The 13053-nt window shown below is 47.0% G+C and overlaps 1 protein-coding gene across 8 annotated transcripts in view; it reads right to left on the bottom strand.

The window, feature by feature from the left end:
- Positions 1 to 13053, bottom strand: part of LOC118371076 (adhesion G protein-coupled receptor B1-like) — a 126110-nt gene that overhangs the window by 17421 nt on the left and 95636 nt on the right. For all 8 annotated transcript variants that reach the window (XM_052494588.1, XM_052494583.1, XM_052494587.1 and 5 more), the window contains 2 exons: positions 12694 to 12737; positions 7988 to 8114 (listed from right to left, as the gene is read on the bottom strand). In XM_052494588.1, the coding sequence (XP_052350548.1) occupies positions 7988 to 8114; positions 12694 to 12737 (171 nt within the window). The remainder of the gene's footprint in view (positions 1 to 7987; positions 8115 to 12693; positions 12738 to 13053) is intronic.

Genomic DNA, 13053 nt, shown 5'->3' with positions numbered 1-13053 from the left:
CATGTTCCCGCAGCAGCCATTATTTTAGTTGTCATGGTGATGCAGGATTTCGGTACGGTAGCGTGGCAGCAGAGGCAGTGATGGAAGGAAGGCTGCAGCAACCCACTAACCCTGCGTCTGCTTCATGCATCTCACCGGTGTGTGTGTCTGTGTGTTTAAGAGCGTGTCTGTGTGTGTATTTCAGACACAATTCCCAGACTTGACTCATACATGCTTAGCAGCACTGACTGACGAGTGTTCCCTGCTGTGGCCTGAACAGCGTGAAAGCTGGCAGACAGTGTATCTATCTGAGGGAGCAGTGCAGCCTGCAGGCTCCCATGCATGTCATCCTGAGCACTGGCATGCCACTCTCCCAATGCAGGCCAAGCGTGTGTGTTGACTGTGTTCCCCAATATACCATTGTGTGCTCTACACAGCAGTGCTAACAGCAAGCCATATCCAACATGTGGGTGTGACCTGTAGACTAGAGGATGTTCAAGAAGCCCATGTTCAGGAGTGTTGCTTAATGAAGTCTGCTTACTCTAAAAGACTAGCTTGATTAAAGGAAACATGTTCTAAGGGCAGCTGTCTTTCCTAAGGTTTGCTAGAGGTGGTGTTGGGGGTGGATGTAGGTGAATGGGTCTGATGGGAAGGGATAGGGATGGAGGGTCAGCAGGGGGTGGGGTTGAGGTGGTGTTGGGGGTGGATGTAGGTGAATGGGTCTGATGGGAAGGGATAGGGATGGAGGGTCGCTGCAGGGGGGTGGGGTTGAGGTGGTGTTGGGGGTGGATGTAGGTGAATGGGTCTGATGGGAAGGGATAGGGATGGAGGGTCGCCATGCAGGGGGTGGGGTTGAGGTGGTGTTGGGGGTGGATGTAGGTGAACGGGTCTGATGGGAGGATAGGGATGGAGGGTCGCCATGCAGGGGGTGGGGTTGAGGTGGTGTTGGGGGTGGATGTAGGTGAATGGGTCTGATGGGAAGGGATAGGGATGGAGGGTTGCCATGCAGGGGGGTGGGGTTGAGGTGGTGTTGGGGGTGGATGTAGGTGAATGGGTCTGATGGGAAGGGATAGGGATGGAGGGTCGCCATGTAGGCGGGGGGTGGTTGAGGTGGTGTTGGGGGTGGATGTAGGTGAATGGGCGGGGGGGGGGGGTTGAGGTGGTGTTGAGGTAGCTAGAGGTGAGATGCAGGTGGAAGGGAGAACGCCAGTCTTATGACAGGGATGGGGTAGGGGCGTCTATTCTATGGTTGTGCATTCCACCCTCAAGCAGAAGATAATTGGAGTTTATAGTCTGTCTTGTTTCCAGGTTTGATGTGTGCTAGAGGGCCAAGTGAATTAAATCCTTTGATTAATCTGCACTGCGGTGAGTTCCCCTCTCTCTCTCTGTCTGAAGGAAAAAGATTACGAGTGCAGCCGAATGGAACAATGTCCGCCGAGACCGAGTAACTTTTACAGCCCTCTCTGTCTCCACTAATGGCAGAGCAGGGATGTGTGATGAGAATCACGTACAGTGCAATCGCCTCGTGAGACAGACAGAGACTTCCCACCCGGTAGAGGCTACGTTATCCCAGAGTTGAACCAAAGACTTCCCATCCGGTAGAGGCTACGTTATCCCAGAGTTGAACCAAAGACTTCCCATCCGGTAGAGGCTACGTTATCCCAGAGTTGAACCAAAGACTACCCATCCGGTAGAGGCTACGTTATCCCAGAGTTGAACCAAAGACTTCCCATCCGGTAGAGGCTACGTTATCCCAGAGTTGAACCAAAGACTACCCATCCAGTAGAGGCTACGTTATCCCAGAGTTGAACCAAAGACTTCCCATCCGGTAGAGGCTACGTTATCCCAGAGTTGAACCAAAGACTTCCCATCCGGTAGAGGCTACGTTATCCCAGAGTTGAACCAAAGACTTCCCATCCGGTAGAGGCTACGTTATCCCAGAGTTGAACCAAAGACTACCCATCCGGTAGAGGCTACGTTATCCCAGAGTTGAACCAAAGACTTCCCATCCGGTAGAGGCTACGTTATCCCAGAGTTGAACCAAAGACTACCCATCCGGTAGAGGCTACGTTATCCCAGAGTTGAACCAAAGACTTCCCATCCGGAAGAGGCTTCGTTATCCCAGAGTTGAACCAAAGACTTCCCATCCGGTAGAGGCTACGTTATCCCAGAGTTGAACCAAAGACTTCCCATCCGGTAGAGGCTACGTTATCCCAGAGTTGAACCAAAGACTTCCCATCCGGTAGAGGCTACGTTATCCCAGAGTTGAACCAAAGACTACCCATCCGGTAGAGGCTACGTTATCCCAGAGTTGAACCAAAGACTACCCATCCGGTAGAGGCTACGTTATCCCAGAGTTGAACCAAAGACTTCCCATCCGGTAGAGGCTACGTTATCCCAGAGTTGAACCAAAGACTACCCATCCGGTAAAGGCTACGTTATCCCAGAGTTGAACCAAAGACTTCCCATCCGGTAGAGGCTACGTTATCCCAGAGTTGAACCAAAGACTTCCCATCCGGAAGAGGCTACGTTATCCCAGAGTTGAACCAAAACTGCCTTCAGAAATGGCTAAATGGTGATGTTGATTTGTTGGTTGCTGTCCTGTATCAATGCAGATATACAGGTATACATACAGTATCATAGTGTTAACAGCTATCCAACACCATCAAGATTTTCTGGGAATCACCATGGAAACAGTAGTTCAATGATACCTAGCCTGGGTGTGTCTAGTGTGTAGAGTCAAACTTTGGCTTTGATCATGACCTTCCACTGTACTCTGTATCTGACTGCATGTGACTCAAACCCAAGTAGGATTGATAGCATCTAAAGAAACATACATATATGAATGAGTACTGGTGAAGCTACAGCATGAGGAACAGTCTCTCTGATATAATGGGAAACACAAAGCTGTTCTGTGGTTCTGCGTTAGTTCTGAGTTAGTTGATCTATGTCTTACTATCTAGAGGTCTACTATGGGCTACATGGTCAAAGGCAGGTCTGTAGGTGTGTGAACTGCGTACTCACAGACCCATGACACATTCTAAGAAAGAGTTGTCTGTCTTTCTCTCTCACACACACACACACACACACACACACACACACACACACACACACACACACACACACACACACACACACACACACACACACACACACACACACACACACACACACACACACACACACACACACACACACACACACATTCATTCATTCATCCGATTCCCGAAAACACAAGCCTGCTGGGTTCAGGTTTGGGACTGCAGTGCATTTTCTCTCTCTCTTTCCTTCTACAGCCTGCAGCTGAGTAGGATTGACTGAACATGGTAACATTACAGAAGACAGGAGAGGAGAGATGAAGAGAGGGAATGATAAAGGGGCGGGACAGGGACCTACTATGTGGAGAGAGAGAGAGAGAGAGAGAGAGAGAGAGAGAGAGAGAGAGAGAGAGAGAGAGAGGCAGAGAAAGCAGCAGAGGAAAAGGATGTGAGAAAATGACTAAGCAGGAGGGAGAGGAAGATGGGATAAAGGGGTAGAAGAGAGACAGTGGGAGACTGGGTGTTTGTCATTCTGGGGCTGTATGAGGCTAGCTGCAGACAGAGGAGAGGAGAGGGGCTGCGCCATTCAGAATGTGGCAAGTGTTGCTGCAGGAATAATTAGCCTGTTCCGTAACCATGGCTGTCTCACAAACCAACTAGCATGGCAGGAGGGAGGAAGGAAGAAGAAGAAAGAGAGGGGGGGGATGAGAGGGAGAAGGAGGAAAAGGAGTGCCCTTCTCTCCTGGCACAGAACCAGGTGAATATAATTGCCACAATATGCTTCTCTTAGGGCATCTAAAAGCCCCCAGAATGCGACACTGCTGTGAAATAGCCTGTCGAGTGCCCAGGTAGAGAGGGGGACGAATAGAGGTAGAGAGAGGGATGAATAGAGGTAGAGAGAGGGATGAATAGAGGTAGAGAGAGGGATGAATAGAGGTAGAGAGAGGGATGAATAGAGGTAGAGAGATGGAAGGAAGAATGGGGGGGAGAAGCAGAAATCACTTGAGAAGTGCTATTAACACATGATGCTACTACTACTGCTACCCATTGCACAGGCACACGCCAAATAAACAGTGTGTGTGTGTGTGTGTGTGTGTGTGTGTGTGTGTGTGTGTGTGTGTGTGTGTGTGTGTGTGTGTGTGTGTGTGTGTGTGTGTGTGTGTGTGTGTGTGTGTGTGTGTGTGTGTGTGTGTGTGTGTGTGTGTGTGTGTGTGCAGTATGTGTAACTGTGTGTGTGTGCAGTATGTGTAACTGTATGCATATGTGCAGCTGTGTGCAATAAGGATAGCAACTGCTTCTGTGGGTGTATAGCAAGTGATGATCTGTAAACATCTTGCAGAGGTGCACACACACACACACACACACACACACACAAACACACACTTCCAAGATCATCCCCCCCTGGCTGAATAATCTTAGCTGTAGGATGGACGAGGGGAAGACGGAGGGAGTGTGAGAGAGGGAGAAGAGAGAGATAGAGATGGAGAAGAGAGAGATAGAGAGGGAGAAGAGAGAGACAGAGAGGGAGAATAGAGAGACAGATAGGGAGAAGAGAGATACAGAGATGGAGAAGAGAGAGAGACAGAGATGAAGAAGAGAGAGACAGAAATGAAGAAGAGAGAGACAGAGAGGGAGAAGAGAGAGACAGAGAGGGAGAAGAGAGGCAGAGAGGGAGAAGAGAGAGACAGAGAGGGAGAAGAGAGAGAGACAGAGATGAAGAAGAGAGAGACAGAGATGGAGAAGAGAGAGACAGAGATGGAGAAGAGAGAGACAGAGATGGAGAAGAGAGACAGAGATGGAGAAGAGAGAGACAGAAATGAAGAAGAGAGAGACAGAGAGGGAGAAGAGAGAGACAGAGATGGAGAAGAGAGAGATAGAGATGGAGAAGAGAGAGACAGAGAGGGAGAAGAGAGAGAGACAGAGATGAAGAAGAGAGAGACAGAGAGGGAGAAGAGAGAGACAGAGATGGAGAAGAGAGAGACAGAGATGGAGAAGAGAGAGAGACAGAGATGGAGAAGAGAGAGAGACAGAGATGGAGAAGAGAGAGAGACAGAGATGGAGAAGAGAGAGATACATAGATGGAGAAGAGAGAGACAGAGAGGGAGAAGAGAGAGAGACAGAGATGAAGAAGAGAGAGACAGAGATGGAGAAGAGAGAGACAGAGATGGAGGAGAGAGACAGAGATGGAGAAGATAGAGAGACAGAGATGAAGAAGAGAGAGACAGAGATGGAGAAGAGAGAGACAGAGAGGGAGAAGAGAGACAGAGATGGAGAAGAGAGAGACAGAAATGAAGAAGAGAGAGACAGAGAGGGAGAAGAGAGAGACAGAGAGGGAGAAGAGAGACAGAGAGGGAGAAGAGAGAGACAGAGAGGGAGAAGAGAGAGAGACAGAGATGAAGAAGAGAGAGACAGAGATGGAGAAGAGAGAGAGACAGAGATGAAGAAGAGAGAGACAGAGAGGGAGAAGAGAGAGACAGAGAGGGAGAAGAGAGAGACAGAGATGGAGAAGAGAGAGATAGAGATGGAGAAGAGAGAGACAGAGAGGGAGAAGAGAGAGACAGAGAGGGAGAAGAGAGAGACAGAGATGGAGAAGAGAGAGAGACAGAGATGGAGAAGAGAGAGAGACAGAGATGGAGAAGAGAGAGATACATAGATGGAGAAGAGAGAGACAGAGAGGGAGAAGAGAGAGAGACAGAGATGAAGAAGAGAGAGACAGAGATGGAGAAGAGAGAGACAGAGATGGAGGAGAGAGACAGAGATGGAGAAGATAGAGAGACAGAGATGAAGAAGAGAGAGACAGAGATGGAGAAGAGAGAGACAGAGAGGGAGAAGAGAGACAGAGATGGAGAAGAGAGAGACAGAAATGAAGAAGAGAGAGACAGAGAGGGAGAAGAGAGAGACAGAGATGGAGAAGAGAGAGACAGAGAGGGAGAAGAGAGAGAGAGATGGAGAAGAGAGAGACAGAGAGGGAGAAGAGAGAGACAGAGAGGGAGAAGAGAGAGACAGAGATGGAGAAGAGAGACAGAGATGGAGAAGAGAGAGACAGAGATGGAGAAGAGAGAGATAGAGATGGAGAAGAGAGAGACAGAGATGGAGAAGAGAGAGACAGAGAGGGAGAAGAGAGAGACAGAGAGGGAGAAGAGAGAGACAGAGATGGAGAAGAGAGAGACAGAGAGGGAGAAGAGAGAGACAGAGAGGGAGAAGAGAGAGACAGAGATGGAGAAGAGAGAGACAGAGATGGAGAAGAGAGAGACAGAGATGGAGAAGAGAGAGACAGAGATGGAGAAGAGAGAGACAGAGATGGAGAAGAGAGAGACAGAGATGAAGAAGAGAGAGACAGAGAGGGAGAAGAGAGAGATAGAGATGGAGAAGAGAGAGACAGAGAGGGAGAAGAGAGAGATAGAGATGGAGAAGAGAGAGACATAGATGGAGAAGAGAGAGATAGAGATGGAGAAGAGAGAGATAGAGAGGGAGAAGAGAGAGACAGAGATGGGGAAGAGAGAGAGATAGAGATGGAGAAGAGAGAGATGGAGAAGAGAGAGATAGAGATGGAGAAGAGAGAGACAGAGATGGAGAAGAGAGAGATAGAGATGGAGAAGAGAGAGACAGAGATGGAGAAGAGAGAGACAGAGATGGAGAAGAGAGAGACAGAGAGGGAGAAGAGAGAGACAGAGATGAAGAAGAGAGAGACAGAGATGGGGAAGAGAGAGATAGAGATGGGGAAGAGAGAGACAGAGATGGGGAAGAGAGAGACAGAGATGAAGAAGAGAGAGATACAGAACATCAAACGCACAGCTGCAGATTCTCAGGGCGAAAGACTGGCGTGTTTATTTGCTTTACTAAGACCCATCAAATCAAGCCTGTCCGTTGCTTGCAGGTGCACATTTTCTCATCCCCATCCCCTCCTTTTGATGTAGTATTTGGGAACAGCCATATAAAACCACATGCATATCTAAAACGGGTAAATGTCTCATCTGTCTGAATATTTTGGGTAACGTAATGTTATTCCATCCCTCCCTTCATCCATCCATCCGTTCTTCCCTTCCCTCTATCTAGGCCACACAGCGCAGAGGCTGTGGTGGTGAATTAGTACAGGGTCTTCTATAGCTTTAAGAGCCCTTGGTACCCTCCATACTGTTACCAGGGCAACTAGTGAACAACTGCTTCAGAGGCAGTTTCCAGTCTAATAATAACTAATCACTCTGAATGAACACTTCCTCACAAAGACAGTACTGGCCTTTTCATCTGGGCCACATTTGAGTGGTTTGATCCATCACTGGATTTACGAAGATATTGTCATATTAACACACCTATTTTTCCCCAGTTGGAATCAAATACTGATTATCTGTGATTTGTTCTGTAATTTTAGGCCCATTTTATGTAAATGCATCATTGGAGGATATTTAGGCAGCATACATGGAGCATAGCAGCATTCCAATGGAGACATGTGCAGGGAAATATTATTTCATTTGTCAAAATGCTGGAATAATATGTTACTATGTTACATTGGACAGTGTTCACATGAAATATGCAAGGACTCTTAACATGATTATAATAATAGCTGAATATCTAAAACCCTAAAATAAGTATTCACATAGCCTTACAATTTCTCATTCAGCATGTAATGTATGCAAATCAATAGTCAACAAGGTCATTTTGCAGTTGGAATATATAAACTGAATGTACCTCGACTAAAATGTGTCATCTCGACACAAATCTCCCCTTTCTGCTCGGTGGGACGACTTGAAAGATGCCCAAATTCTTTATTTGAGAATACACAGAGCCCTTGCTGAATGGCATCTGCGTGTCTCAAGCAGGAGAGGAGAGAGAGAGAGGGCGGGAGCGCGCGAGGGCTCTGTTTATACCGAATGGCAATGACGCCCTTTTCCACTAAACCCGTGAGATACATACACAAGCACCTCGATTCGGATACACTAACATAAAATAATGAAGGAAGTTTTCGGACTTACCATGTCAGGATTTAGCCGTGCTAAAATGGCGAAGGTTGAGAGTCTGTTACACACGCATTTGGTTCTCAATGAGTCGACAGGCACGGCTCTGCAGCCCCTGGCAGACCACGATCCGAGCAGCGAAGAGCTGCGGGAAAAGAGAGAGAGCGCTGCGGTGAATAAAAACGGGGGAAAGCTAGTCAAATCCCCCACCACGTTACAGACACCAGCTATTTAATTCCAAATCCCCTTTTGCATCTTCGCGGTTATCGAGCAAGAGCGCAGAAAACGCAGTGAAAATGGTGATGAAAGGTTATCTGTGAGCCAGACGCCGTGCTGCTCAGGTTTCTGCTTGGCCAGGTTATTGCAATATAGAGGTGGAATTCACAAATGACCCAAAAACAAACAATAGCAATGGGGGTAATAACAACAACAACAATAATGATAATTTTAAAAATTATAATAATAATGCAAATCTAAGTTATTATTGAATCTCATTATGTATCCCTCGATTTAGATTGCGTTTTTGGTGGAACAATTTAAAAGCTAAAGAGATCATATTTGTGTACCTAATATACAATTAATCAGCTGGAAAACATGTTTTATTGCGTGAACCCATTTTACAGTACTTCATGAGGCTGTAATGCCATCCTGACTTCCATTTACAGGTAAATAGGTTTTTGATGGCCTGGTCGAGGCCTTTGTTGTAGCATACTGGACAATACATCAACAATAAATTAAATTCTAACCCAATAAGAAAGCACTTTAAAGACACATGTAGTTCATTTTTCTGTTATATTGTTCACCATTCTTCAGTTGAGCATATTAATCAAAACGTGAATTGTGAATTTTCTCTGAACTTTGACAGATACCATATTTTTCTAAGTCTTAATGACCCTAAATGGACCAGGCTAAATCCACACCACTTTGTCACTCACTGTTTATTGGATTGACTAAACTTTTACCCACTTACTATAAAGCATTACTAACAATTCTAAAGTTTTAACATTCAAAAACAACATTGCCTAACAGCTTAGCGTGGAGTTCATGGGGAGCCTTCCCCTCTAGACATCTTGCTTGCAGGCCTCTTCCCTCATTGAATGGGGTATTCTCGGTGGCCAGTGACATTGCATTGCCTGTACGCTGTCCACTGCCATGTGGTGCTGAACTCCAAATATCAGAAACCATATTTTCCCACTATGCATGGTGCTGAAATACCAGAGCACAACTATTTAATTGTTGTTTACAACATCAGACCTTCCACAAGTGGCTACGTTACCACACAGCTGTTCTAAAACCCTGACAAAGACAACACGCCAAAACCAGTTGGTTTAAATAACAAAGAAGACTTTTCTTGTTTTGTGCATGGCTCAGTTTTACTCCTCTCTTCATTTTGGTCTGACTGCAGGTGCACAGAGAATGACCCAATGGTTATTGTTTCCTCATGTCTTCATGGGAGTTGTGTGTTTCTCTCTCCCATGGCACAGTGATGCTGGTTGGCACATTGGTGATGTCACACTCCATCCATCTCAAGTGAGCCCTTACATCCTCTTCCCAAACAGAGTGGTCCCCAAAGGGATTCATCAAGACTGGGGGAACATGGTCCCCTACAGGTCTCTGGGGCTAGTGGCACCAGGAACACACAGCAGCCCCCAGGGTTAACCAACCAACAAATCAACAAACCAGTGACAGCCTGGGACTGTGCTTCAGCAGACCTGGGTTCAAATTGTAGTTGTGTTCTTTCCAATACTTTGAAGCATTTCATTGCTTCAGTCTGGAGAGCCCGTGGGGCAGGGTTTGCATTGTGTTGATTCTTCTAGTGGTTCCATTGAGCTAGGCAGGCTCAATCAAGAGCAAATTAAGTATTTGAAAGAAACCCAATACTATTTGAACCCAGGTCTGTACCTCAGGGCCAAGGACATCTCATCACAACACACCATGGCCTCTAACAGGGCCACCTCACATCAGCCCTTGATAGGGTTATCCATGGTGCATCTGGTTGGAGAGTGCTGAGGGGTGAAAACCATGACGAGCAGAGAGAGAGAGCGAGAGTGAGAGAGAGAGAGAAAGAGAGAGAGAGAGAGAGAGTAGTACAGTCTTGTAGCCCCAGGAGTAGGCTCAGTGCTAACATTAGCACATCACCCTAACAGAAATCCAATATTATAACTCAGCGCAGAGTCTCTGTGGATGACACGATTAGGCCTCTCTCCCAACCACACAGCAAGCCACAGCAACACACACACACACACACACACACACACACACACACACACACACACACACACACACACACACACACACACACACACACACACACACACACACACACACACACACACACACACACACACACACACACACACACACATGCACACACGCACACACGCACACACACACACAGGCCTCACCGCGGTCTGATGGGATAATTTGGGTGGCGGTCCAGCAGCACGGCATGTGTGAATGGTCCCTGCCAACAACAGGCCAGGACCACATGAATGAATGGGACAGCAGGGCCTGCCTGACCGCTACAACATCCCAGACATCCCTGGGTTCAAATAATATTAGCGTTTGCTCTAGTCTACCTACAGAGCCAGATGGGCAGGGTTGGCAACTTTTCCAATGTTTCTATTGGTTCCATTAACCAGCAAGACAAGCTCAATCAAGCCCAGACGAATATTTGACATTATTTCAGAAATGGTTTAGTCTGGTGCTATAACGCCCAGCGATGGAAATCATAATAAATGATGCATTAACTAAAACCAACAGACAGATTAAAGAACAGGGGAAGCTAAATTCAAGGAACTAACTGTAAAGGGAACAAATCACATTGTGGGTTTCTAAAGAACTGGAGGTGTGCGAGGAGAAATAAGGTAGGGAGGGTAACTGGGCCAGGTCAGGAGCAGGTTGACGTTTATTATTATGAATCTTGCCCTGGAGCAGAACTGAGCGATTTCCACTTGATCTTAATATAAGGTTAGGGTGTAGGCATTAGGGTTAGCACTGTGGTTAAGATTAAAGTTAAGTTTAGGGTTAGGTTGGAAATCAGATTTTATAACTTTGTGTCTGTGCGAGCCAGTGACCTCTCTGCAGAGCTGCCTCCAGGGCAAGATTCATTACAATAAATGCCAACCTGCAGGCCAGGATGGCAACACTGCTGTTGTTTATTGGTCCCCCGCCCCAGACCGAAGTGTGAGCCCTAGGAGAGAAGACCACCTGTCTCACACCCGCTTGCCTCTCTCTCTCACAGCCCTTATCAACAAGACACCACCATGACAAGGACACCTCACATTTCAATTTCTCCCCCCAAAATTAAGTCATTAATCATAGCTGCTGTCCAAGATGGATTTACATTTTGCTTAGAACATGTCACTCCCCACCCCCTCCCTCGCCTCCCCGTTCTCTCCCCACACTCCCCAACATGGTGGGTGAAGCTAGATTAGATTTTGTTTTGTTCTGCCTCTCTCTCGCTCTGCCTCTCTATCCATCTTCCTATATCCTCTATACATCCCTCTTGCTTTCTCTCAACCCTGTCTCTCTCCTCTTCCCTCATTGTTCGGTCGTTCTTTCTCTCTCTTGGTCTATATTTACCTGGTTCAACTTTTTCTTGAGGCAAAATATCGCTCTGTTCTATGCCTCGTTTCAGTAACACAAGTGTAGGCACTTATCTAAATGCAAATGTCCAACCTGCATTGCAATAAGGCCTATGGGCACATTGTGCTTTCTCTCTCTCGCTCTCTCTTTCTCGCTCTCTCTCTTGTTCTCTCTCTCTCTCTCTCTCTCACACACTCACTCGCTGTCTCTGTTTTGGGTTTTAAAACAAAAAGGGTACTTAAGTGTATGAAGCATATGAAGAGTGTGCAAAACAGACCCACATTAGCTGTGCAATTGAACTGTGTAATGCATTCCCCCCCCTCTCTCTCTCTCGATCTGTCTCTCTCTCTCTCTCTCTCGATCTGTCTCTCTCTCTCTCGATCTGTCTCTGTCTGTCTGTCTCTCTCTCTCTCTCTCTCTCTCTGTCTCTCTCTCTCTCTTACTACACATATATACACTCTCTCCCTCTATCTTTGTCTGTCTCAGTAGATCCCAAAGCACTCTCCAGTCATCCCTCTTGGTTCGTGTGCGCGGCTGCCCAGGAGAGGAAGCTGTGAGCGACACTTTTAATTTTCTACATCCTGCATCACTGTCGGCGCAGTGTTAGCAGCGTGGGGGTTAGTGTCAGCCCCGTCCCATCTCCCGTCACCCACAGAGAGGAGCTCCGGAACCGTCTGACAAACTCAGCACCTTTCTACAGGGTCAGTGTGTGTCATGGGCACTTTGTCAAGATGAGAAACAGTCACGGAACACACAGTCACAGTGGGAGATGAGGTGATGTGAGGCCGTCTCCCAAGGTTCTATCCCTCACTGTGATGGTCCACACCAGCAGGTGTTTCAGAGCCAGGAAGGGTCCACCATAGAAATATAATGACTTTAGTTCCTGGTTATGGGTACACTTCTTACCTTACATCCTGGCGGCGAGTCCACCCATCATGGTAAATTGACTTGAATGAGGATGTCCATTCTAGTAATTCTATTTCTGTTTTCAGAGCCATGTAGGATCATAGAGGTCCTATTATTCAGTTGATTCAGGCAGTTCCACCCCCAGGCTCCACACTGCAGTCTGGCAGCGTCTAGGGTCAGCCCGGCAGGCACATGAGTGAATCACCAAAGGAAATGAACAAAGGCCTTACCTGTCACTCTCGTCCCAGGAGATGCAGGTCTGGTTTGTGGTGCCCTGATCAGACAGAGAGAGAAACGGTCACATGGTTGACATATGCATAGACGCGGTTAGTAGGAGTGCTGAGGGGGCTACAGCACACCCTGAAAAAACTCAATTAAAGATGTTTTTTTTTTTTTTAAAGAGTGCATCCACACTACAAATCATCTTCCTGTGGCCATGGACATACGCTCTGATCACAGATGTTCTCATATACCTCCATGGACATATGCTCTGATTACAGATGTTCTCATATACCTCCATATACCTCCATATACCTCCATGGACATACACTCTGATTACAGATGTTCTCATATACCTCCATATACCTCCA

The sequence above is a fragment of the Oncorhynchus keta genome, chromosome 34 (assembly GCF_023373465.1).
Source record: "Oncorhynchus keta strain PuntledgeMale-10-30-2019 chromosome 34, Oket_V2, whole genome shotgun sequence".
NCBI lineage: Eukaryota > Metazoa > Chordata > Actinopteri > Salmoniformes > Salmonidae > Oncorhynchus > Oncorhynchus keta.
The sequence above is the reverse complement of the archived record's forward strand: the minus strand, read 5'-3'. Positions and strand labels throughout refer to the sequence as shown.